Source organism: Epinephelus fuscoguttatus, linkage group LG11 (assembly GCF_011397635.1).
Source record: "Epinephelus fuscoguttatus linkage group LG11, E.fuscoguttatus.final_Chr_v1".
NCBI lineage: Eukaryota > Metazoa > Chordata > Actinopteri > Perciformes > Serranidae > Epinephelus > Epinephelus fuscoguttatus.
This window is the reverse complement of record NC_064762.1, coordinates 702,379-726,329: the sequence shown is the minus strand read 5'-3', so window position 1 is coordinate 726,329 and position 23,951 is coordinate 702,379. Positions and strand designations below refer to the sequence as shown.

The following is a 23,951-nucleotide window of genomic DNA, read 5'->3' as shown; positions in this document are numbered from 1 at the left end:
TAATAAGAATTAAGATTTGAATACCAACAGTGATGCTGCAGAAGCATCCACACTCATTATTCATTTCATTGAAGTTTTTTATTCATATAGTTTATTCATGTTTTTTCTAGTTCTCGTAGAATCAGAGTATAATCCAGTTACAGATTGATACTGAGTGTTTTACCAAAGAAAAGAAGAGACGGTTATGATGCAGATGGGTTTGTAATTGTGAGGACACACAGCCTGCAGTAAATGGCACCATCTTTAATTTAATGTGAGTTCTTTGAACACAGGTGTAAATGAACAGGTGGCAGTCTGAACCACTGGGAACAGTTAGCCCTCCTCACTGAGGCGCTCCTCCTCTGTGGACACGTTTAAATCTGCGCTGCAGAGTCACATGTTTCTGAGGCCGCTGATTGTCCTCAACGTTTGTTTTAGCTTTCATTTTTCCAGCCACATCTGACTGTTGTGAGCTTTAGTTTCTTTTTTACTCCTTTATTTCTGCAGGATTTGAGGTTTGTTATTTCTCTTACATTTTGCTGTTCTGTTATTTTAATAATTTAATCTCATTTTACGGCACTCTGGGTGTTTTAATCCTGCTTTATGAATACATGTGGTTTTATAACTAAAAATGAAACTCTGTGAACTTAAAGGGGTGTTACGTGCTTTAATGTGTAAAATATTGACAGAGATACAGGATTAAATATAAAGGATCTGTGTGTGTGTGTGTGTGTGTGTGTGTTTACACTCATTGCTTCCTGTTAATGTGTCAGCGAATCAGAGGTCAGGAGGTCCTGTGACTCACTGAGTGGATCTTTGTGTGACCCACACACAGCTGAAACACACACACTGGGCCTCTGTCTGATGAAGCCTGTACAGACGGAGGATGACCACTGCGTCATAAGATCATTGTGACATCACTGCGGAGAACCACAGAGCGTCGGGACAGACAGAAGACAGAGACATCAGAGCAGCTCCACGACATCCAACATTTATTGAGTAAAGTCTGGTGACAGACATTACGCTGATCATGTGACACAGTGACATCATCAGGTGTCACTTTCTTCAACAATGAACGCGTTTACCTGCACACTAATAAACCCATCAGTAACTGATTTCTGGAGTTACCTGATTATTCAAGTGGTCATGTAAACAGCATGATCCGATAGGCTTTATCAGATAAAAGCCATTATCTGATTATGAGAAATCAGATACACACACCTAGCTTCGTCCCCAGTAGTCAGATTACTCGGTGCATGTTTACCCTTTAATCTGGTTTCTTTCAGGTTTTGCTGTTTTACACTCCACTACAGTTTAGAGGGAAATATTGTACTTTCTACTCCACTACGTTAATCTGACAGCTTTTGTTTCCTTTCAGATAAAGATTTGACATAACATATTTTTATATTCTCAGTGTTTAAATTGTCACTTGTATTTTATCTTACTTATATGTTATGAACTGTGTGCGACAAGTTTATATACACTACACTTGTATATTGCTCTTTGCAGTACTTTTACTCCGAATCTACCCAAAGTATGTAAAACTGGCTCCACACTGATAAACTACACATTAGAATGCTCTCACATGTATTTGTTAATGATAAGAACAAACAGTACTGTAAGAATATAAGCTGTCAGCATGATGAGTGCTTTATTCTGCTAATATATGATGGTTTTTCAAGGATATGAGTACCTGCTGTAACAGGAGGTTTGAGTTTTATGTCATGTACTTGGGGAGAACTGAATCATGTAAACCAGGTTTTTCTGATTGTCACATTATTGAAGTGCACGTGAACGCGTCAAATCAGATTATTACCATTACCTTATTATTCCCAGTTATCTGATTATTGTGTGCCTGTAACCGTGCTCAATGACTTTGTTAACTGTCACATGAGCTCTGCGTGGTGGAACTCGTGAACCAGCAGTTATGCGAATTAATTACATATTTTAAGTCTATTTCCCTGTTTGTGGTATTTTGTAGAGCTCGTTACCATGACAACGCCTGTCAGAGACCTGACGTCCTTATTTTAACAATCAATATATAAATTCTGGTTTGTGTCATATTCATTTTTACATACCGTTACACTTTGTGCCATGTTCTCGTATCCTTTCTTACAGAGGAACGGAAGAGGATCCAGGATTGAACCCTGAGGAACACCATGTTCTGTTACACTCATCTTCATGTACAGTTAAGTTGCATTCACACCAGGTGTGAATAAAACAATTTGTGTGAGGGAATTACAGGTAAAGTTAATGTAAAAATGTGATTAGATGTAAATTCCCATCGGGCTGCACAATGGACACGATGCAAAGCAGCGTGAATGAAGCAAGCAGAGCGATTTTGCATCATACGCTTACTTACTTGTGAGAGATAAAAATCTGAGTCAGCAATTTCACGTGCCTATGAAGCGAGTCAACATAAAATATTCTGGCATTCAAACTTCTGCGGGTAGTGCAATGTGAAAATTTCTGTCGTGTTTGGTGTGAACGCAACATCACAGTTTGTACCATGTTGTATCATTTCTACAAAATCTGAACTTCTGTGACCAATTCGTGTCACAATAGCTAATCAGCATTGAGATCCTCTGGGGACGTATGATGCAGAGGATGTATGTAAGTTCATTTATCAATTCAACAATTTCACATGCATATGATGCAAGTTTTCCACACCTATGAAGTGAGTCAACACAAAATATTCTTACGTTCAAACTCCCGCGAGTAACATGACGTGACAGTTCCCATGATGTTTGGTGTGAACACAACATCACAGTTTGTACCATGTTCTTGTATCGTTTCTTACAGATAAAGTTCTAAAGAGGAGCTGAAGAGGATCCAGGATTGAACCCTGAGGAACACCACGATCTGGGTTCTGTTACATTTGAAGCATTGTATGAAATGTTTTTTAGCTTTTCGTCCTTCATCAGCATTGACTTTCAAAATAAAATGTACTGTGATAAACAGAGTTGGGTATGAAAGTACTTTGATTACTTTTTGCAGTAACGAGTAACCTAACGCGTTAGTTTGCTGTTTGAGTAATCAAATACTTCAGTACATTTTCAAACAAGACATTAGTTACTTCCGTTACTTTTAGAACGCTGGTCCTTCAGCTCCGAAACAACAACGACTGTCGTTTGGTTCTAATAACGGAGATAACGTTAAACCTATCAGTCTGAAAGAAGCCACGGAGCTTGTGGCTCGCTACGTGGTCGGAGAAATGCTGCTGTTGTCTACGGTGGAGTCTAAATAGGTGGAGTAGGACTCGCTGACAGACATATTTCAGACTCAGGACTTGCATTATGCCTGGTACACGCTACACGCTGGTACTCACCAATTATCCCCAGTCGTCTTTCACGGCGTGTGTGATGTCATCGGGTTATTCTTGTCCTGTTTTTATTACTTTCACTATTATTTGAGTCACTGTGTGTGTTCATGTGCCAGCCGACATGTTGTTGTAGTCACCTAAAAGCGTCAGCAGATGGCAGGAGCTACATTTGAAGCGCCATACGTAAACTGTCAAGCTACTGTATCTTCCACAGGAAGTTCTGACAAATGTTTCAGAATAAAAGCCTATTTAGAAAATGGAGGGATTCTCTCAGCCGAGGTTATAAGGGGCTTTTAATTTGAAACAAGTGTTGAGTTTGAAATGACGGTGCGATGTGTTAACTTTACAAAGACAACGGAGCGGATAAAAAGTAAATATATAAACACACAGAGGGATTAATGAATAACGGACCGTCTATAATGTAGTTTGTTTCAAATGAAGCTGAGAGCCTCTGCAGCTGTGGTGAGTAAAAGCCCCGCTGCTATTTGTTAATGTTATTACTTTATGTCCGACCGTGAGGATGTACCATTGTTTGCTAGCTTGATGCTAATGACAGTAACGTTAACTCAGCGGGTTGACAAAGTGCCTCTGCTGTTTCACACCATCATTTCCCCCTTTTACTCTGTGTGGTAACATCCCTAGAGGAAATATTAAAAACGCTGGGGTGTTGTTGTCATACGGTTGTCTACAGCAGCAGATCGTTCTGTGTCTCTACTGGTCAAAGTGACGGCTGTGATGGGAGAACTGGATCTCAGTGAAGGACAAGTGGTCCATAACTTTAATTTGGAGACAAAAAATGTAGGCTTAGCGCCCTGTGGTCCATTGGCCAATAAGAAATGTAGAATACTCAAAAGTACTTTAAAAGTAATTGAGTTACTTTTCTCAGGGAGTAATGTTAGAAGTACTTTTAAAGTAACTGGGTTACTTTACTCAGGGAGTAACGCAGTAAAGTAACTGGTTACTTTTTTAAAAAAGTAACGCAATAACGTACTTTGATTACTTTTAAACTAACTTTTACCCAACACTGGTGATAAAACTGCAACACACTGTAAATACACATAAAATACTGTTGACTGACCACAAACATGCTAACATGCTAACATGCTATAACAGTTCAAGTCTTTAGTGCCATCTGATTGATCTTATTATTTAACCATTTGACTTTGACTTTGGAGAAGAACGGAGGGCTCTGATTGGTGGAGACATCCAGGAGGCGGTTCTCCTCCACGCTGCGCCTAATGGAGCGAATGTCAGCAGCTGGTAGGCCGCCCTTCAGAGACAGCAGCGCCGACACGTGAGCATCACTGTGGAGAGACGACACACAGGAGCGATCAGAAAACACCTGGTGGACAGGTGAGAACAAAAATAACACCAAAGAAGAAAAGAGTTCCTGCCGACGGTCAACGCCCACATGATTACAGACACATTTCTTTATTGTTATTACTTTTGTTTATATAAATCATTATTGTTAATTGTGAGCAGACCAACGTTCAGCTGCTCGTGGACATGATGACATTTACTGCAGTCAAGATTCAGTCGAGTAAAGAACGTGTTTATTAATCAAATGAAACCTGAAAAGTAAAGATTAAAACAAATATAAAAACTAAAGTATCTAAACATAATAAATAAACAATATCAAAACTAGAATTTCTCCTGCGGTTGTTTGTCTCCGCCCACCAGCCAATGAGCCATGATGTCACAGTGAAGCTGACCTTTGACCTTTTGGATATAAATGTCATCACTTCATCCTGTTAGACATTTGGGTTCAAGTTTGTCGTAAGTAGTGTGTGAATTCTTCACACTGACCTTTGACCTTCAACCAACAAATTCTTATCAGTTCATTCTTGAGTCTAAGGGGACGTTTGTGCCAAATTTAAAGAATTTCCCTGAGGGTGTTTTTGAGAATTCACGTTTATGAGAATGGGCCGGACAACCTGAACACACAACACCTGTGTCTGCAGCTATCAGCGGCGCGGAGGAAGAACAAGTCATCGTCCCTGAATCAGAGCCGACAGGAAACAGTTCTTTAAAATGTTGACGTTTGTCATGTGGGATCATGTTTGTGTACAGACTGAATTTAACCAGAGACAAAGTTTGGGCAGGACGGCCTCATGGACGTGAAGTTTGTCCTTTAAAGTGTGAGATCATTCCTGACACTCACGCACATCATCATCATCATCAGAGCTCAATGATGAAGTCTTTAAACCTGTCCCGTCTTGTGTCTGCGAGGAGGAGCGGCGCCAAAACCAGAGGAACACGTTTCCATCTGAGTCACAGGACGACACACCCGACCAAACAAGACGAACCAAAAACCTTCCAGTGAAACAAACGTGGATCAGCTCTGTGGAAAAACGTCAGCTGAGGACAAACAGGAACACCATGTGTTTATGACACAAGAGACGTTAATACAGTACAGGCCAAAAGTTTGGACACACCTTCTCATTCAATGCGTTTTCTTTATTTTCATGACTATTTACATTGTAGATTCTCACTGAAGGCATCAAAACTATGAATGAACACATGTGGAGTTATGTACTTAACAAAAAAAGGTGAAATAACTGAAAACATGTTTTATATTCTAGTTTCTTCAAAATAGCCACCCTTTGCTCTGATTACTGCTTTGCACACTCTTGGCATTCTCTCCATGAGCTTCAAGAGGTAGTCACCTGAAATGGTTTTCCAACAGTCTTGAAGGAGTTCCCAGAGGTGTTTAGCACTTGTTGGCCCCTTTGCCTTCACTCTGCGGTCCAGCTCACCCCAAACCATCTCCATTGGGTTCAGGTCCGGTGACTGTGGAGGCCAGGTCATCTGCCGCAGCACTCCATCACTCTCCTTCTTGGTCAAATAGCCCTTACACAGCCTGGAGGTGTGTTTGGGGTCATTGTCCTGTTGAAAAATAAATGATCGTCCAACTAAACGCAAACCGGATGGGATGGCATGTCGCTGCAGGATGCTGTGGTAGCCATGCTGGTTCAGTGTGCCTTCAGTTTTGAATAAATCCCCAACAGTGTCACCAGCAAAACACCCCCACACCATCACACCTCCTCCTCCATGCTTCACAGTGGGAACCAGGCATGTGGAATCCATCCGTTCACCTTTTCTGCGTCTCACAAAGACACGGCGGTTGGAACCAAAGATCTCAAATTTGGACTCATCTGACCAAAGCACAGATTTCCACTGGTCTAATGTCCATTCCTTGTGTTTCTTGGCCCAAACAAATCTCTTCTGCTTGTTGCCTCTCCTTAGCAGTGGTTTCCTAGCAGCTATTTGACCATGAAGGCCTGATTCGCGCAGTCTCCTCTTAACAGTTGTTCTAGAGATGGGTCTGCTGCTAGAACTCTGTGTGGCATTCATCTGGTCTCTGATCTGAGCTGCTGTTAACTTGCCATTTCTGAGGCTGGTGACTCGGATGAACTTATCCTCAGAAGCAGAGGTGACTCTTGGTCTTCCTTTCCTGGGTCGGTCCTCATGTGTGCCAGTTTCGTTGTAGCGCTTGATGGTTTTTGCGACTCCACTTGGGGACACATTTAAAGTTTTTGCAATTTTCCGGACTGACTGACCTTCATTTCTTAAAGTAATGATGGCCACTGGTTTTTCTTTAGTTAGCTGATTGGTTCTTGCCATAATATGAATTTTAACAGTTGTCCAATAGGGCTGTCGGCTGTGTATTAACCTGACTTCTGCACAACACAACTGATGGTCCCAACCCCATTGATAAAGCAAGAAATTCCACTAATTAACCCTGATAAGGCACACCTGTGAAGTGGAAACCATTTCAGGTGACTACCTCTTGAAGCTCATGGAGAGAATGCCAAGAGTGTGCAAAGCAGTAATCAGAGCAAAGGGTGGCTATTTTGAAGAAACTAGAATATAAAACATGTTTTCAGTTATTTCACCTTTTTTTGTTAAGTACATAACTCCACATGTGTTCATTCATAGTTTTGATGCCTTCAGTGAGAATCTACAATGTAAATAGTCATGAAAATAAAGAAAACGCATTGAATGAGAAGGTGTGTCCAAACTTTTGGCCTGTACTGTATGTCCTGAACAGGAAGTAGAGGAGGCAGCAGCCAATCAGAGTGTCCCATCCAAACTGAGAGTGTCTTCACAACTCTGAATATCTGATCTATTGATGAAGACACAAAGCTTCTCTCTGCTGCTGCAACATGAAACCTCTCAGTGTTTTTCCCTTCACTTCACACACCTGTGACACCTGAGCCCCATCCAGCCACACCTGCTGTCTCCCACGGCAACCAGGTGTCACACAATTGATCCAGGTCAGAGGATCAGTGTTTGAATATGAAAACACAAACTGACAGATTTAACCCCACAGAGCCCGATGCTCTGCAGCAAGACACACACCTGTACACACCTGAACACACCTGAACACACCTGTACACACCTGAACACACCTGAACACACCTGTAGACACACCTGAGCACAGGCTCTGTGGGGTTAAATCTTTCTTCCATCCTGCTAAATGCAAAGGTGGTGTGGGTACTGGAACACACAGTTATCATGTACAGCCTGAGAGGATGACCTGCAGACAATACTCAGGGCTGAAAAGTAACTTTCTGCCTTCGTATGTTTTTCAGTCAAAACTTTTAGTTTACATTCACAGTAAATATCCTGAAACACAGTGAGACATAAATCTGTAACACTCACTAATGATTAAAGATCATCTCTGTTAAAGGAATTGATGATGATGATGATGATGATGATGTTAAATGTGTAAGTGAGTCCTGATACAGAGACACCAGGGAACTGTTTGAAATCCTAAACCTCCTCCTTCCTCTTCTTCTTCTTCCCTGTGACTCAGCATTTCCTTTAACACTGTGATGTGAATATTAAACAGAGATGACATCATCAGGAGACGTCCAGTGAGAAGGCTGGTTTGGTGAGAGTGAAGAATGAGCTGTGACTCTTTTTCCACTTCTACATTCAGACTGTTTCCTGTATGAGGACAACAAACATGAGCTCAACATAAGAAGTGGAACTGAAACTGAACTCAGAGCAGTCTGCAGGATTTTGGGGGAAATATCAGCAGAAATGATGAATAATATTCATCACACGTTTTCTTTGGTTTCAGTCTTTCTTGTTTCTTTAGTCTAAAATGAGCCCTTTGTGGGGCGTCTGCCATGTTACACTGCAACGTATCCTCACACAATAGTTTGTATGATATCCTACGAATTAGCAGCTCACGAATGACGTTAGGTCCTTAACGTAAAGTTACAGAGGTCAGGGTTAGAGAAAAGAAACACGGTGAGGACCAACCTGACAAGTTCACACAGATCTGAAGTTTGAGTTCATTACTTTTCGTGGGGAAACATACAAACAGTGCAGGAGATCAGCCTGTGCACGGCCATGTTTCTACAGTAGCCCAGAATGGACAAACCAAACAATCTTAACGTTTCCATGACAACAGCAAAAACAGATTTATATAAATCCCTGTAAACATGTCAGTGTGAGTGAAATGGTCCTGCAGTGAATGTGTCACAGTGGGACTAACACACCCAGATCATGTGACTCCTGCATGTATACAGTCAATCAGACCCAAACTGGCCGAGGCGCTCTGAGCATGCTCCACAGTTTCCGCCCCGGGCTTTGACCCGGAAGTCCAATAGCATTAAATGTGTAAGAGAAGAAGAAGCCGGTAACAACATGGAGAAATCTACATCCAGAGCCGTGACTTTTTGGACGGACCAAATGTACAGAGCTGTAAAGTTGTCCACCATGGTAGCAGTTAGCAGCTAGCTAACCGTAGCTAACTTGTTTGTCCATTGTTTGGTCTGTGACGTAATAGGTCAACAGGAAAAAGGTCCAATACTAACAAGCTGAAAGGGGGCATATCTCCACCTATCGTAGAGGAGTCGCACATACTTGGCTCAATAAATGGATTCCCCTCCCGTGCTTGTATACTGGGACAAGGACAGTAGGCCAGTTAGATGTCCAAAGCGCCACTTCACTGTTACCATGGAAACGCACTGAGTGACCATGGATGGCGTCTTTCACGCTTTAACGTTACCTGAGGTCATCGCTGGGAGGGGTGAGCAGATGTCACTGAATCCTACAGACTGCTCCTTTAGGTGATGAGCTCAGTGGTAACCAAAACTCTAGCGGCTTGAGGCATCTCTGTTACCATAGCAACTAACAGAAGAGTCCTCTGAGGTCAGAAGCAGTGGTGAGGTGCTGCTGCTGATGTCATCAGTTGTGTCATTATCTAGTACCTATGTACCTGAGGTCGGGGAACGTTCTGGCCAGACTGACGACCTCCAGCTGAACACTTCCTGGATCCTGCAGACGGAGAACCTCAGCGACGCTGCAGAGCATCTCACTGAGCCACAGAGACTCACTGCAGCCCTGAGGACACACACACAGGACTGTCAGAGGACCACATCTGTACCACATCTGTAGTGTCACATGTTGGAGGTCGTGATGTCAGAAAGTTCCAGTAAAACACAAGAGGAAGATCCCACAGTCTGATACTGAACATGCAGGTGTGTGTGTGTGTGTGAGTGTGTGTGTGAGTGTGCAGGTGTCTCACTTCCTGTTTGAAGAAGTCATTGATCTTTTGGGCGTCTTCAGTCATCCTCTGAGCTCCGCCCACCTGCTGCTCTCTGCTCTTCGTCCTGGTCTTCATCATCCTCTTCACATACTGCAGAACCAGGTCCTGATGGAGGACACACAGCAGGGACTGCAGACAGACAGACAAACAGACAGACAGACAGGAGGTCAGTCAGATGGACAGACAGGTGGTAAACACACAGGTAAACTGTCTCACCTTTCTGCAGGCTGGTTTCAGGTCGGTCAGGTCGGTCAGCTGTTGGCTCAGAGAGTCCAGCAGCAAGTCGACGACAGGAAGTGACCCGTCCAACCAGACCGGCGTCCACAGGGGGCTGAAACTTGCCTGAAAACAACCACTGATGAGGAAACACTCTGAGCTCAGCTAAGATAATACACACAATCAAACTGTTGATTTAAACCAGTGTGAATATTACTTGTATAAAAATTCAAAAAGCAAATCAGTTCAGTATCTTTATGATCTATCTCTGAGAGACAGACAGCACATCTCCACCACCCTCAGGTACTGACAGACAGACCGGTCCACTCTGTGTGTTTCCATCCAACTTTATATCTGTATTTCCAATTTGTGCATAAAAACCAACAGTGGAAATGTCTCAAATTCAAAAGGCTTTTAACAGCGTCTGTCTGCACACAGCAGCATTAGCAGAACGTTGGATTCTACAGCACATACTAAAAACTACAATCACCATCCTGTGGTTGTATAACTCCGCCCACCAGTCCACCCTGTGGTTATATGACTCCGCCCACCAGCCCACCCAGTGGTTATATGACTCCGCCCACCAGTCCACCCTGTGGTTATATGACTCCGCCCACCAGCCCACCCTGTGGTTGTATGACTCCGCCCACCAGTCCACTCTGTGGTTGTATGACTCCGCCCACCAGTCCACCCTGTGGTTGTATGACTCCACCCACCAGTCCACTCTGTGGTTGTATGACTCCTCCCACCAGTCCACCCTGTGGTTGTATGACTCCACCCACCAGTCCACCCTGTGGTTGTATGACTCCGCCCACCAGTCCACCCTGTGGTTGTATGACTCCTCCCACCAGTCCACCCTGTGGTTGTATGACTCCGCCCACCAGTCCACTCTGTGGTTGTATGACTCCTCCCACCAGTCCACTCTGTGGTTGTATGACTCCTCCCACCAGTCCACCCTGTGGTTGTATGACTCCACCCACCAGTCCACCCTGTGGTTATATGACTCCGCCCACCAGTCCACCCTGTGGTTGTATGACTCCGCCCACCAGTCCACCCTGTGGTTGTATGACTCCTCCCACCAGTCCACCCTGTGGTTGTATGACTCCGCCCACCAGTCCACCCTGTGGTTGTATGACTCCTCCCACCAGTCCACTCTGTGGTTGTATGACTCCTCCCACCAGTCCACTCTGTGGTTGTATGACTCCTCCCACCAGTCCGCCCTGTGGTTGTATGACTCCACCCACCAGCCCGCTCTGTGGTTGTATGACTCCGCCCACCAGTCCACCCTGTGGGTTGTATGACTCCGCCCACCAATCCACCCTGTGGATGTATGACTCCGCCCACCAGCCCGCTCTGTGGTTGTATGACTCCGCCCACCAGTCCACCCTGTGGGTTGTATGACTCCGCCCACCAGTCCACCCTGTGGTTGTATGACTCCGCCCACCAGCCCGCTCTGTGGTTGTATGACTCCGCCCACCAGTCCACACTGTGGTTGTATGACTCCACCCACCAGTCCAGTGTCTCTGACAGTCTCCATCCATGTCAGTGAAAACATGGATGCTTCACACACAGAAGATCTATACAATCAGCACAGTTTCAAGATTAGAGTCACCAATTCAGTATCTGACCAAATGTCTCCCCTTCTGTTCCTGAGATATGACGTTAAAACATGATGATGTCACAGTCAAGCTGACCTTTGACCTTTTGACCTTCATGATCTTATCCTGTTAGACATTTGTGTCAAGTTTGGTCAGAATTAGTGAATGAATTCTTCAGTTGTGGACAAAACTTTTGACCTTTCGACCACAAAATATATTATATATATTTATTCTTCAGTCCAAGTGGACGTTTGTGCCAAATTTAAGGAAATTCCCTCAGGACATTCTTGAAATATCATGTTCACAAGAATACAATGGATGCAAGGTCACAGCAACTTTGACCACCAAAATCTATCAGTTCATTGCTGAGTCCATGAGGATGTTTGTGCCAAATTTGAAGAAGTTGCTGAGGCGTTCTTGAGATGTTTATGTTCACGAGAATGGGACTGACAGAACCGCATATTAAAGGGACTTTGTGTTTAATTGAAGTTTTACAGTATTAATTAAAAATCAATATCATAAACCTAAACATCCTGATACTGGAGTGTATCAATGTTTTCTTCGCCCTGATCAATGACCGTTTGTGTTTATTGATTATGGGATGTGACGATAGTGATCGGTGGATAAACATGTATGACTGCAGTATTTGTACCTTCATCTGGGTGTGAATGGGACAGGTAATACACCTGTACCCACAATCCTTCAGGGCGGACAGAGTGTCCAGACAGCGACGTCTCTGCTCCTCCGACAGACTTCCTGTTTGACCTGTGATGTAATCCCTGAGGACAGTCACAGAGAGCCAATCAGCAGCAGAGTCCATCTTTCTACACTTCCCAGAATGCTTCAGGACATAAAGTCTTAAAATGACTGGTGTGTGAGTGCAGGTGCGACAGGTGCGACAGGTGCAACAGGTGTTTGATCGTACCTGAACTGCTGCTCACAGACCAGGTGAGCTTTGACCACTGAGCGGACGTTACCGTGGGCTCCCTTCACAAACTCCTCCACACACTTCCTGTAGCTGAAACACACACTGACATCACACCTGGGACAATACACCTCATTCATTTTCAGTGGGCGGAGTCTACCTGCTGAGGAAGCTCTCCAGGTGAGCTGTGATCCTCTGAGCTTTCCTCTGGTCTCTGACCACACAGCTCAGTTCAGTCAGGGAGCTGTTTATCACCTGAAGACACCAACACAGAGACACATCCAGGTACACCTGCTGCACACCTGTTCATATCACCACCTGGATTACAGGTGTTTCCTTGTGGTTTATACTGAGTATTCCACCTCACCTGTCTCACCTGTACTGACTGTATCCCACCTGAGTCTCACCTGTATGACATCTATGGCCAGTGGACTGAAGCAGTACTGGTCGATGAGTTCAGGTGTGTGCCCGCTCAGCCAGCTCTCCTCCTCTTTCCTCAGAGCTGTGTTCAGCCACAGCTTCACTTTGTCCTGAAGGAAAGACGTTACAGTGACGTGACAGGGAACAAACCCTCAGAGAACATGAGAGGCTCCTCTGACTGGGACCAGTTCCCATCAGTCACTGGTCTGTACCTCTTTGTGGTTCAGGTACTGGTCCTCCAGTCGGGTGAGCTGATCCTGCAGCAGCAGAGAACCCAGACAGGCTGTCTTTATCTTCCCCTCCAGTTCTTCATGTTTCAGGACTTCACTGCAGGAGGAAACAAACACACTGATGCTTCAGTCCGTGTTAAAGATTCAGTCATACAGGAAGTGATGCGTTCACACCGTAAGACTCACTGTGGATAGTAGTGATTGATCCAGAACAGGTATCCTGCAACAGGCATCAGACACACCTGCACAGAGTAAAGGTTGAGGATGTCCATCTGTGGAGGGTAACAGTCCTGCACCGTCCGCACCACCGTCAGCAGGTCCTCCTTCACACGCTTCCCCATACGACACACCTGCACAGGTACATCAGTAACATGATGACACACCTGCACAGGCACATCAGGAACATGATGACACACCTGCACAGGTAATTCAGGAACATGATGACACACCTGCACAGGCACATCAGGAACATGATGACACACCTGCACAGGTACATCAGGAACATGATGACACACCTGCACAGGTACATCAGGAACATGATGACACACCTGCACAGGCACATCAGGAACATGATGACACACCTGCACAGGCACATCAGGAACATGATGACACACCTGCACAGGTACATCGGTAACATGACGACACACCTGTACAGGTTGATGACTCACCTCCTTCTTCAGAGGAGACGACAGCCCTTCGGTCCCGCTGCAGTCTTCCTCAGCAGCCTTCATCAGTCTGGACTCCACCATCTTCTGCAGCAGCGTGTTGTGAGTGCTGAGACACTTCTGAGGACGCCACACGGGGACTCTGTCCTTTGCACAGTCTGTCCAGCGCCGGTCCTGCACCTCCTGCTGCTGGATGGAGGCCACAGCGCTCCTTAGGACCTTCAGATGCTCTGAGGGGGAGGTGCAGGAGGAGGAGGGGGAGGAGGAGGGGCTGGAGGAGGAGGTGGTGAAGGTGTTGTGGACGGCCATCCACATCTGCAGCCTCAGAACCTCAAAGTCTCTCTGTAGCTGGTCCTTCTCCTCCTCCTCACTGTGGGAGTCCTGACTGAACAGCTGCTCCTCCCTGATGATCAGCCTCCTGCTCACGTCCTCCAGCTGCTCCTCCACCTGCTGCTGCTGCAGGGCCTCCTCAAAGTTCAACTCATCCTCTGAAACACACAAACAGTTTTCTTATCAATGAACTCTTACAGATCCACCAGGTTCTGTTGGTTCTGACCTGACGGTGTTCTGTCTGTGGTTCTGTCGGTTCTGACCTGCAGTGTCAGTGCGGTACTGCTGTTTACGGTTCTTCCAGATCTTTGCAGGGTTCTTCAGTTTGGGCAGCCTCCTCCTCTCTTTGTCTCGGTTCTCCTCGACGTCTCCTGCTGTGGAAACAGAACGTTCATGTTCTCGTCATTCAAACAGAAACAGTAAATAAAGAACTTCCTGTGATTTGCCTGATTAAACTCAATTACCCAGAAGTCCTCAGACCTTTGGAGCCAGTCTTTAATCACCATTGGTCACTGTGACATGTGACTCATGACATCAACTGAGAATTAAAAAGTTGCAGACATCATCAACCTGAGCTGATGACATCACAGCCTTAAATCCAGCTCACGGGCTGTGAGCCGAGCACGATAACATGAAGGAGGTCACATGTCACGTGTTTGCTGGCTATAAATAAGGTGCTTATAGTCACTGATGACATCATTAATCAGAGGTTTAAACTGATATTGATTTTATGAGACTAAGTTAATGAATTAGAAATCAGGGACCAGCTTCACAAAACACCTCAAGTTTTCTCTTTAAGTATGACATTTAATTTCTCCTTAGCTGAGGGATTTAACACAGTTGTACAGAATCCCTTAAAATGTTTCCTTAGTTAAGGAAAAACTCATTTAGTGCATTGAAAGAGATTTTACAGTGGAACATGTTTCCATGGAGACTATTTGTTTGTGACGCCTGAGATCGTCTCACTGAGATCGATGGTGAAAACTGTGTGAAGAAAAGAAGAGAATAAAAACAGAGGAACAGATGAAACTTCAGGAGGAACAGATGAAACTTAAGGAAGAACAGATGAAACTTAAGGAGGAACAGATGAAACTTAAGGAAGAACAGATGAAACTTCAGGAGGAACAGATGAAACTTAAGGAAGAACAGATGAAACTTCAGGAGGAACAGATGAAACTTCAGGAGGAACAGATGAAACTTCAGGAGGAACACAGTCAGAGAAAGAACAAAGTACAAAATAAATGTGACCCTTAAATACAGGAAACAGGAAACGACTGTGAGGAACATGAATTCAGTCAAATCTTAAGTGTAAAATCAGAAGCGTGTCCGTCAGGTCCTCCTGATCTCAGAAAACTCGTCTTCATTTATCACCTTAAACTCAGTCATGTCAAGTCAGAGGGACCTTAAGGGTTTTTTTTTATCCTTACTTTGGTTGCTAAGGTTTTTCATGCAGCAGTTAAGGGATTCCTTAAGTGTTGGATAGAGACAAGGAGACAACCTTAAATACTTAAGTGAACTTTTTAAGGAAACCTTAAGGAGAAAGTTTAAGGGTGTTCCGTGTGACAGATTTTATTTGAGGAAACATCAACTAAGACTTTAAATCTTAACTTGAGGTGTTTCCAGTTTCCCCTTTGTAAAGGCTGCTGACACAGTTTGATTCAATGTGAATAATCAGATGATGTCATTAATAATTCATTGTGATGAGCACGTGCCAGCTGGGACACACACACACACACACACACACACACACACACACACACACACACACACCTGAACAACCTAAAGAAGAAAGTGTGAGCAGTCCAGTGAACACAGAGCTGCAGTTTCCCTTCACGGTGTCATGTTACAATAACCCTCTCACCAGACTGTTACTCATTCACATCAACACTGAACACTGATGAGTCTGAAGTTGAACCGTGTTTGTTATTAACGCAGATCAATAAACCGATCACCATCACACCCGCTGACTGTGGTGACGTCACAGTTTAACGGTCGATCTGAGCGGAAATAAATTAACCCTTCACAATAAAACTCTGAACATTAAAGGACAGTTAGTCAGTAAAGAGAAACAGACAAACGCAGCTTCCTACCTCTCATCTCTCCTGCGTTTGATTCTCTAATGGAGCAGCCCGGAGGGGCGGGGCTACAGTCATGAGGGTGGAGCCACCTGTCTGTCTGTGTGTCTGTCTGTCTGTCTCTGTCTGTCTGTGTGCAGGCTCTGGTGACTGATCATCACACAGTGTGGATAAATACAGAGAGCAGAGGATCAGGCACACACACACACACACACACACACACACACACACACACACACACACACACACGGATCATGATCATCAACAGTGAAAGGCTCCTCCTGGTCCGCAGCGCCCCCCTGAGGCCAACAGCGGAAACTGCAGATCTGCCTCAGTGTCTGACGTCACTCTGCAGCCTCAGTTTAATAGACTCCCCAAACACATGACGTCATCATCATCATCATCATCATCATCATCTCTTTACTGAGTCTAAATAAAACAATCATCATCATCATCATCATCATCATCTCTTTACTGAGTCTAAATAAAACAATCATCATCATCATCATCATCATCATCAGTGAGTCTGAACAGAATCCTCACCTGAGCCGCTCTGACGACTCCTGCTGGACACAGACTGAAGCCACATCATCTTCATCAGGACCAGAACCAACAGAACCTTTAGGGTCCAGAATCTGCTGCTGCTGCTGAGACCAAACCTGATCTGAATGTCTCAACTGTGTCTCAGAGCATCTCTTCTTACTCCTCCTCTTCCTCACACTCAGCTGCTTTTTACTTTCACTTTCTCTTTGAGCTCTGTCTGCAGATTTATTTTAGTCCTCCTCCTCCTCCTCCTCCTCCTCCTCCTCCTTCCTCCTCCTGGCACCCTCAGCCTTTCAGCCTCAGCTCTGGGTAAACAAGCGCCTGATTTGGGGTGACTAAGCAGCTGGGAGGGATTTTTCATCAGAGAGAACTCTTCATCAGAGAGAACTCTCCTGGTTAAAGTTAGGACGGCGTGGTGTTTGTGTGAAAGTGAACAGACTTCCTTGCAGAGAGTTTACAGAGAGAACTTCTCTCGTACAGTGAGTGTGCAGCACACGTGTTGTCTGGGTGAAGACAGACTCAGAGGAGACAGATATCAGTATTGATCCTATTGACAGCAGGATTAATCATCAAAATAAAAAGGTAGTATCTAGAATATTGATGTTTTGGTATCGACCCATCCGTCACCACCTGATACTCCTGTTCCACCAACATGGAACCACAGACTGTGTAAAATACCAGATGTGTCTTCAGTGACATCATCTGTTGGTGTGTGGACTCACATTTTAAAACCTTAGGTTCGGTGTTTTGGATTTTTGGAGCCAGTAGTGACCTTATTTGGACGAGAGCTAACTTTAACAGTAGCTGCTAGCTTGGTTAGCACGGTGCGATTACAGCTGTGGTGATAACACTAATGCTACAGAGAGGTGATGGAGCCTGTGGTGGAGGAAATGTTGCTCCACAAGCGACTCTCCGTCTGTCAGAGTGTTGGGAAAATACTGGTCACAGACAGTTGAAGACCTCCAGGTAAAAACAATATATTCACGAGTAACCAGTAATGAGTAATCTATTACATTTTTAGAATAATGAGCCCGACACCGTGCGACGCCCTGCGCTGATGTCACATCCTTGATCACAGTGGTTCTGATTAAAACAGGTGGAAACACAGGCTGCGCCTCAGAGAGTCCTGAACAGAACCGCTTCATGAACCAGAACTCATGTGGTGTTAGTGTCTGAGCTGCACTGATGACATCACAGTGCTAGTAGCCAATCAGATGTGAGCTGGGACAGAGATTGTGTGTGTGTGATGTAACATGATCAGTGGTCAGGTTTAATAATCGATGCAGCTGTGATCAATAATAGACGAAGGAGGAGGATGATGAGGTCAGTGGGACACACCATCCTCACCCTCTCACACCACCTGGACTCACTGCACCATCCTCACCCTCTCACACCACCTGGACTCACTGCACCATCCTCACCCTCTCACACCACCTGGACTCACTGCACCATCTTCACCCTCTATAAGCAGAGGAAATCTCTGCTAGCTGCTAGGCTAATTTATACAATGTAAAATGCCATAGGCTTGTGCTAATAACGTTAGCATGTTGTATTTGTGGGGAAAATGTGTCCAGATAAAGACAAGTGTTTGTCTGTGAATGCTGCGAGTTATAGTGAAGCTGATTTGTGTTTGACACTGTCTCTATTAAGCCATGTTTAATGTGTGTTTAATGTGTGTTTAATGTGTGTTTTGAATCAACTAAACTTTACAGCACTTCACAGAAACCTCTGCCACCATCTAGTGTTCCAGTCTCTATATACAGACTATATAGCAGCATATTTACTTATATATAAATGGAAGTCGGAAACGGAAGTTCGTCTCCTCCACCCAAATCAAACCGGACTGCCAAAAAATCGGGGGTCTGCCCCATCAGCTGTATTCGGTGTCCGCCGGAAGTCAGACGCTGAATACAGCCGATGGGTTCCTTGAATGCCTCACACACACGTATAAATGACCATAACAGCGTAGGCTCTGCTGCACAAGTATAACTCAGCTTTAGTGTCTTACAGTTGGTAATTCACGAGCAAGGAACACGCAACCAATCAGATACGTTTTAGAAGATTTATTGGACAACAATGAATTGGATGGATGGATGGATTATTGAGTGCGGTGTGGGGAGATGTGGAGGTCTGTAGTGGCGCCCGGGCATCGATGAACCCCTAGTGTCCTAGAGGAGAGGAGACAGGGAGACAAGGTGAAAGAGGGTGGGAGGGAGGGATGTGAATGCAGCAGCGAGAGACTGAGGAAAGGGTTGGTTCTGCTTATATTGTAGGCTAGAAGGCTGTGATTGGTGTGTGTTCCCATTCCTGAAACTGGGCTTTAACTAGCTTCGATAAATCCCAGTGCACCATGATACACAGAGTCCAGAGCATGCAGACACTGTGAGGGTGCATTCATATGTATATGTAGATAATACATCCCATAATCAACACAGTGAGGAATGAGGCAGAGAAGCAGCTTCTGTCTCTAAAATAAAAACCCCTGTTAATCACATCTGACAGTGACGACACTCTGAAACCAAATCACACAGACGCAGTCAAATCAGGACGACATGCAATCCACACACACACACACACACACACACACACACACACACACACACACACACACACACACACACACAGGAAGAGACACCTGAAGTCAAACAGAGAGCAGCAGTCGTCTGTCAGACCAACAACAAGCTTCAACCTCTGTGGGATTACTTTTATTATTATTTACTACATCATCATCATCATCATCACCATCATCATCATCATCATCATCATCATCATCATCACCATCATCATCATCATCATCATCATCATCATAAGGTGGGTAAAGTCTTCTTTACTTATTTTAATAATCAGTGTGTATAGCAGTGTACACCATCTCCTGTGTACCGACAGTAAACCAGACTTCTGTAAATAAATAAATAAACAAAGTTCTGTAAATAAATAAATAAACAAAGTTCTGTAAATAAATAAATAAACAAAGTTCTGTAAATAAATAAATAAACAAAGTTCTGTGTTCTGAGTTTTTCAGGTTTGTTCTTCAGGGTCAGTTGGTGGATTTAAGTGTAAGATGTTTCTGTGTGAAGCGAAGCAGAACCCTGTGGTTAAAAAACAGGAAGTAAAGAAGTTCCTTAATATAATAACATGTCAGTTGCCATGGTGATGTGGCTGTTTGTCTGTCAGCTGTGATGTGTTCAGGGTTCCCTCCTGCAGTGGAAAAAAAGAGCTCATTAATTGTGTTAAATAATCCAAAAGTTTCCAAAGGTTCATTTTACCTGAACGAATCTGAACCAGACATCAGAGAGACTGAGACAACTCGTACAGAGACCTGTACAGAGACCTGACCAGAGACCTGACCAGAGACCTGTACAGAGACCTGACCAGAGACCTGACCAGAGACCTGTACAGAGACCTGTACAGAGACCTGAGCAGAGACCTGAGCAGAGACCTGAGCAGAGACCTGACCAGAGACCTGACCAGAGACCTGTACAGAGACCTGTACAGAGACCTGAGCAGAGACCTGAGCAGAGACCTGTACAGAGACCTGTACAGAGACCTGAGCAGAGACCTGAGCAGAGACCTGACCAGAGACCTGACCAGAGACCTGTACAGAGACCTGTACAGAGACCTGACCAGAGACCTGACCAGAGACCTGTACAGAGACCTGTACAGAGACCTGAGCAGAGACCTGAGCAGAGACCTGTACAGAGACCTGTACAGAGACCTGTACAGAGACCTGACCAGAGACCTGACCAGAGACCTGAGCAGAGACCTGTACAGAGACCTGACCAGAGACCTGACCAGAGACCTGTACAGAGACCTGACCAGAGACCTGTACAGAGACCTGACCAGAGACCTGAGCAGAGACCTGTACAGAGACCTGACCAGAGACCTGAGCAGAGACCTGACCAGAGACCTGTACAGAGACCTGTACAGAGACCTGTGTCTGTTTAGAGGTGAATCAGGTCCTTTTCTATTCACAAGCCGTTTCTTAATACTCATGTTCAGCAGTTCGGACTTGTGGACTTGGCAAATCCACGCGAGACTCTGTGATCTTGAGCATTGACGAGATGGAGATCAAAAATCAATAATTTACATGGATTGGAGAAGACGTCTTGGTGCAGTTATTGTAGCAGGATTTCTATACCTGCAGGCTGAGGAGGATAAAGTACATCAGATTTGTACTTAAGTACAGTAGCTACTTGAGTAAATATACTTAGTTACTGTCCCTCACTGCATTTGTCTCATCATTATGCTTTCTGTCTACATTTTTATGGAGACGTGACAGTTTACTTGGTACACCTAGAACAAACAACAGCAGTTTAATATTCAGTCTGACATTTTATTGACGTGTTGAGTTGTAGATTGTGGTGCTGTTGAACTGTACTGGATTACACTGACAGCAGTTTGTCATTTAGTCTGTGCTCACCAATATAAATGGATCAAACAGGTCAGATGTTCAGAGGAGAAGTTTATTCAGACATCAGGAATACGATTCATATCAGATAATCAATATTTAAAATGCTGTTGAATAAATACTACAATAAAGACAATTAATCTTTAAATACAATAAATAAATTACAATAAATTCTTAAAATCATTATTGAATGGTAAAAACACATCAATAAGCAAAAGAATACAAAGAACATTTAATAATATAATAATATATCTTATATAGTGAGACTGAATGTTGCCCATTAGACATTCCCCAAACAGATTACACGTCATATTTAACCACTACAGAGATATCAGTGACGAGTTTAAAAGGACGACCAGAGCACTGCTGCTCTCGGTGGGGCAGCCTGAGCGCTCGTACACATGTTTATTATCTATGAGCGCTGACACCGCTGTCATCTAGCGGACCTCACATTCAACTGGGCTCTGTGTTAAAACATCGACCACGAGTTTAAACTACGCATGAAAACACTACGTTCAGTGACAACACAACAGTCACATATCAGTAATTACATCTTTCCCTCACTTGTTATTTTCCAATGATTGCTGCTAAATGCATGCTGGGATACCTGGCTGTCTGAAGTCCACACAAGTCTGTTCCGATGCATCCCCGGTGAAATGGGCGTGGCGAGAACACATCCGGGAATTTGGACTGAACTTGGCCAGATGTGAACTTTGAATTGGAACAGCACTTGGGCTGTGACTGATGACGTGTCACAAGAACACATATTGAGAAACGGCTCCAGTCTTTTATTTTGTTAATTTTATTTTGTCCCTCAGCTTCCTGTTTCCTGTTGTCTTTACATTCTGATTGGCTGAGATGACAGAGGTGATGAACACCTGCGACTCAACGGTGGGTGGAGCTTCAGGAGAGGATGTACTGGCTCTGCAGGTGAAGCACACACACACACACACACACACGATGTGAGCTCAGAGACTCCAACAGGTGAGTCCTCCTGAAGTCACCAAGCTCTCTGATTGGTTTCCTCCTCCTCCTCCTCCTCCTCCTCCTCCTCTTCCTCCTTCAGGTGGACTGTTTTCCCAAACTCTCCAGGCGTCTGCCCTCCATCGTGGTGGAGCAGACAGATGGAGGACAGGTGGAAAGCGGCGAGCTCCGCTGGCCTCCTGATGATGTCAGCTGTGATGTCAGAGAAGGCCACACCCAGAAGACAGGTGAGGTCGTCCGACATTAGAGGAAGATTCATTGTCATCACAAAGTATTGACTGACTTATTGTCACAGTTTGATTGATCAGCAATAACCAGTAATTTTTCTTTTCATTGTAAATAATCAGTGATTGATTATCAATAATCACTTATAATCAATAATCAGTGTACCTGAGCCAGAGTGAGTGACATCATCAGGTGTTTATTTCTCAGGTGTACCTGTGGAGGAGGCGGGGCCAGAGGAGCAGGTTATGGGCGGAGTTTAAAACCTCTGACTGACGTGGCTTCTTCTTCAGCCAATCAGTGTGAAGGACTTTGTGATGCGGGGCGCGGCAAACTCAGCCGTAGCCCCACCCCCAGATCAGGGGGCGGAGTCAGACCAGGACACCCTGAGCCAATCCACGAGGAGAAATTAAATTTTAAAAAGTTTGAGGAGGCGATGGGCCCCAGAGGATTCCGGGATGATGACCTGCGTATATTATGTTATATTACCGACGCTGTGATCCACGATCACACATTATGTTGACTTTATAAACTTTATTAAAACTTATTAAACTAACAAACATGAAAATAATCTCACGTGTGTTTCTATTTACGTGGTTATAATATTTTAGGTCACTGTACGTTAAGAGAAGCATCAGAACAAGAAGCATCTTGAACCTGTGACGTCACTGTTTTGTTGAGCAGGTGTGTGAACGTGCAGCAGCCTCAGACCTCATTTACATCACAAATGATGGGTTTGCGTAACGCTCGCAGATGGTCGCTGTGTACTCGCGTTTTCATTTCGGCCAGCATGTTAACATGTTAGAGCATTCACACTGCATCCATTCTAGCCGCTGCTCGAGTTGCGCTGCTTTTGCGAGCAAGCTCGAAAATAGAAGAGACGCCGATTTTTTGTGCGAGTCGCGAGAGAATGGTCGTTGTATTCAACAAAAAAATCAACCTCTCCGGTGGCTGAGAGAGGTCACAACACACACAAACATGTGTTTAGTAGTTATTCAAAGCAGACAAAGACTACTTACACATTTGTAGTGCTAAATATTAATTCTCCAAGCGTTGGAATAATCACTGGCGTGCAGACCTGTCCACCCTGCGCTTTGGTTTATTGGAGATTTGCAAACACAGTGCTCTGTCGCCACCAACTGCTCAGGTGTGGTTTGTATTTTGACGGGACAGCAGCGGCCACTGCACAACGTGTTTGTTCGGTTTTGGTGTGAATACACGTGTGCTGCCGCTACGCTTCTGGAACGCTTCACAAACGCATTGCTTGCGGTGTAAATGAGGCCTCAGATGTCAGTGTGTGAACGTGTTAAACTGCTTTGAGTGGTCGCAGGAAAAGTGTGACTCCATTTACTTAAAGGGAGAGTTTGGGGCTTTTTTAGCAGCGGAGCTGAATGAGGTACAGCCAGCAGGTGGCGCTCTGCAGAAACAGAAGTCAGCTGTTTCCTGATATGGATTCAGGTTCACGACAA

At 44.6% G+C, this 23,951-nt stretch overlaps 2 protein-coding genes across 3 annotated transcripts; one reads left to right on the top strand and one right to left on the bottom strand.

Moving 5' to 3' along the window:
- Positions 1–954: 954 nt before the first annotated feature.
- tnfaip2a (tumor necrosis factor, alpha-induced protein 2a) lies at positions 955–17,045 on the bottom strand. 2 transcript variants are annotated; one of them, XM_049589763.1, is made up of 13 exons: positions 16,869–17,045; positions 14,514–14,624; positions 13,924–14,408; positions 13,442–13,605; positions 13,238–13,352; positions 13,013–13,135; positions 12,766–12,860; positions 12,606–12,698; positions 12,333–12,459; positions 10,083–10,208; positions 9,846–9,995; positions 9,537–9,661; positions 955–4,605 (listed from the first exon to the last, which is right to left on the bottom strand). In XM_049589763.1, exons 1-13 carry the CDS (start codon positions 16,921–16,923, stop codon positions 4,416–4,418), a joined length of 1,959 nt encoding a protein of 652 aa, XP_049445720.1. In that variant the 5' UTR covers positions 16,924–17,045; the 3' UTR covers positions 955–4,415. The 2 variants fall into 2 exon arrangements, with proteins under 2 accessions (XP_049445720.1, XP_049445721.1); XM_049589764.1 differs by lacking the exon at positions 16,869–17,045 and adding an exon at positions 16,341–16,490.
- Positions 17,046–19,456: 2,411 nt separating this feature from the next.
- On the top strand, positions 19,457–23,061 carry si:dkeyp-72h1.1 (uncharacterized protein LOC799956 homolog). The gene is made up of 4 exons (XM_049590044.1): positions 19,457–19,679; positions 22,095–22,206; positions 22,343–22,487; positions 22,693–23,061. The coding sequence occupies exons 2-4, from the start codon at positions 22,135–22,137 to the stop codon at positions 22,743–22,745; spliced, it is 270 nt and encodes an 89-aa protein (XP_049446001.1). The 5' UTR covers positions 19,457–19,679; positions 22,095–22,134; the 3' UTR covers positions 22,746–23,061.
- The last annotated feature ends 890 nt before the right edge of the window (positions 23,062–23,951 follow it).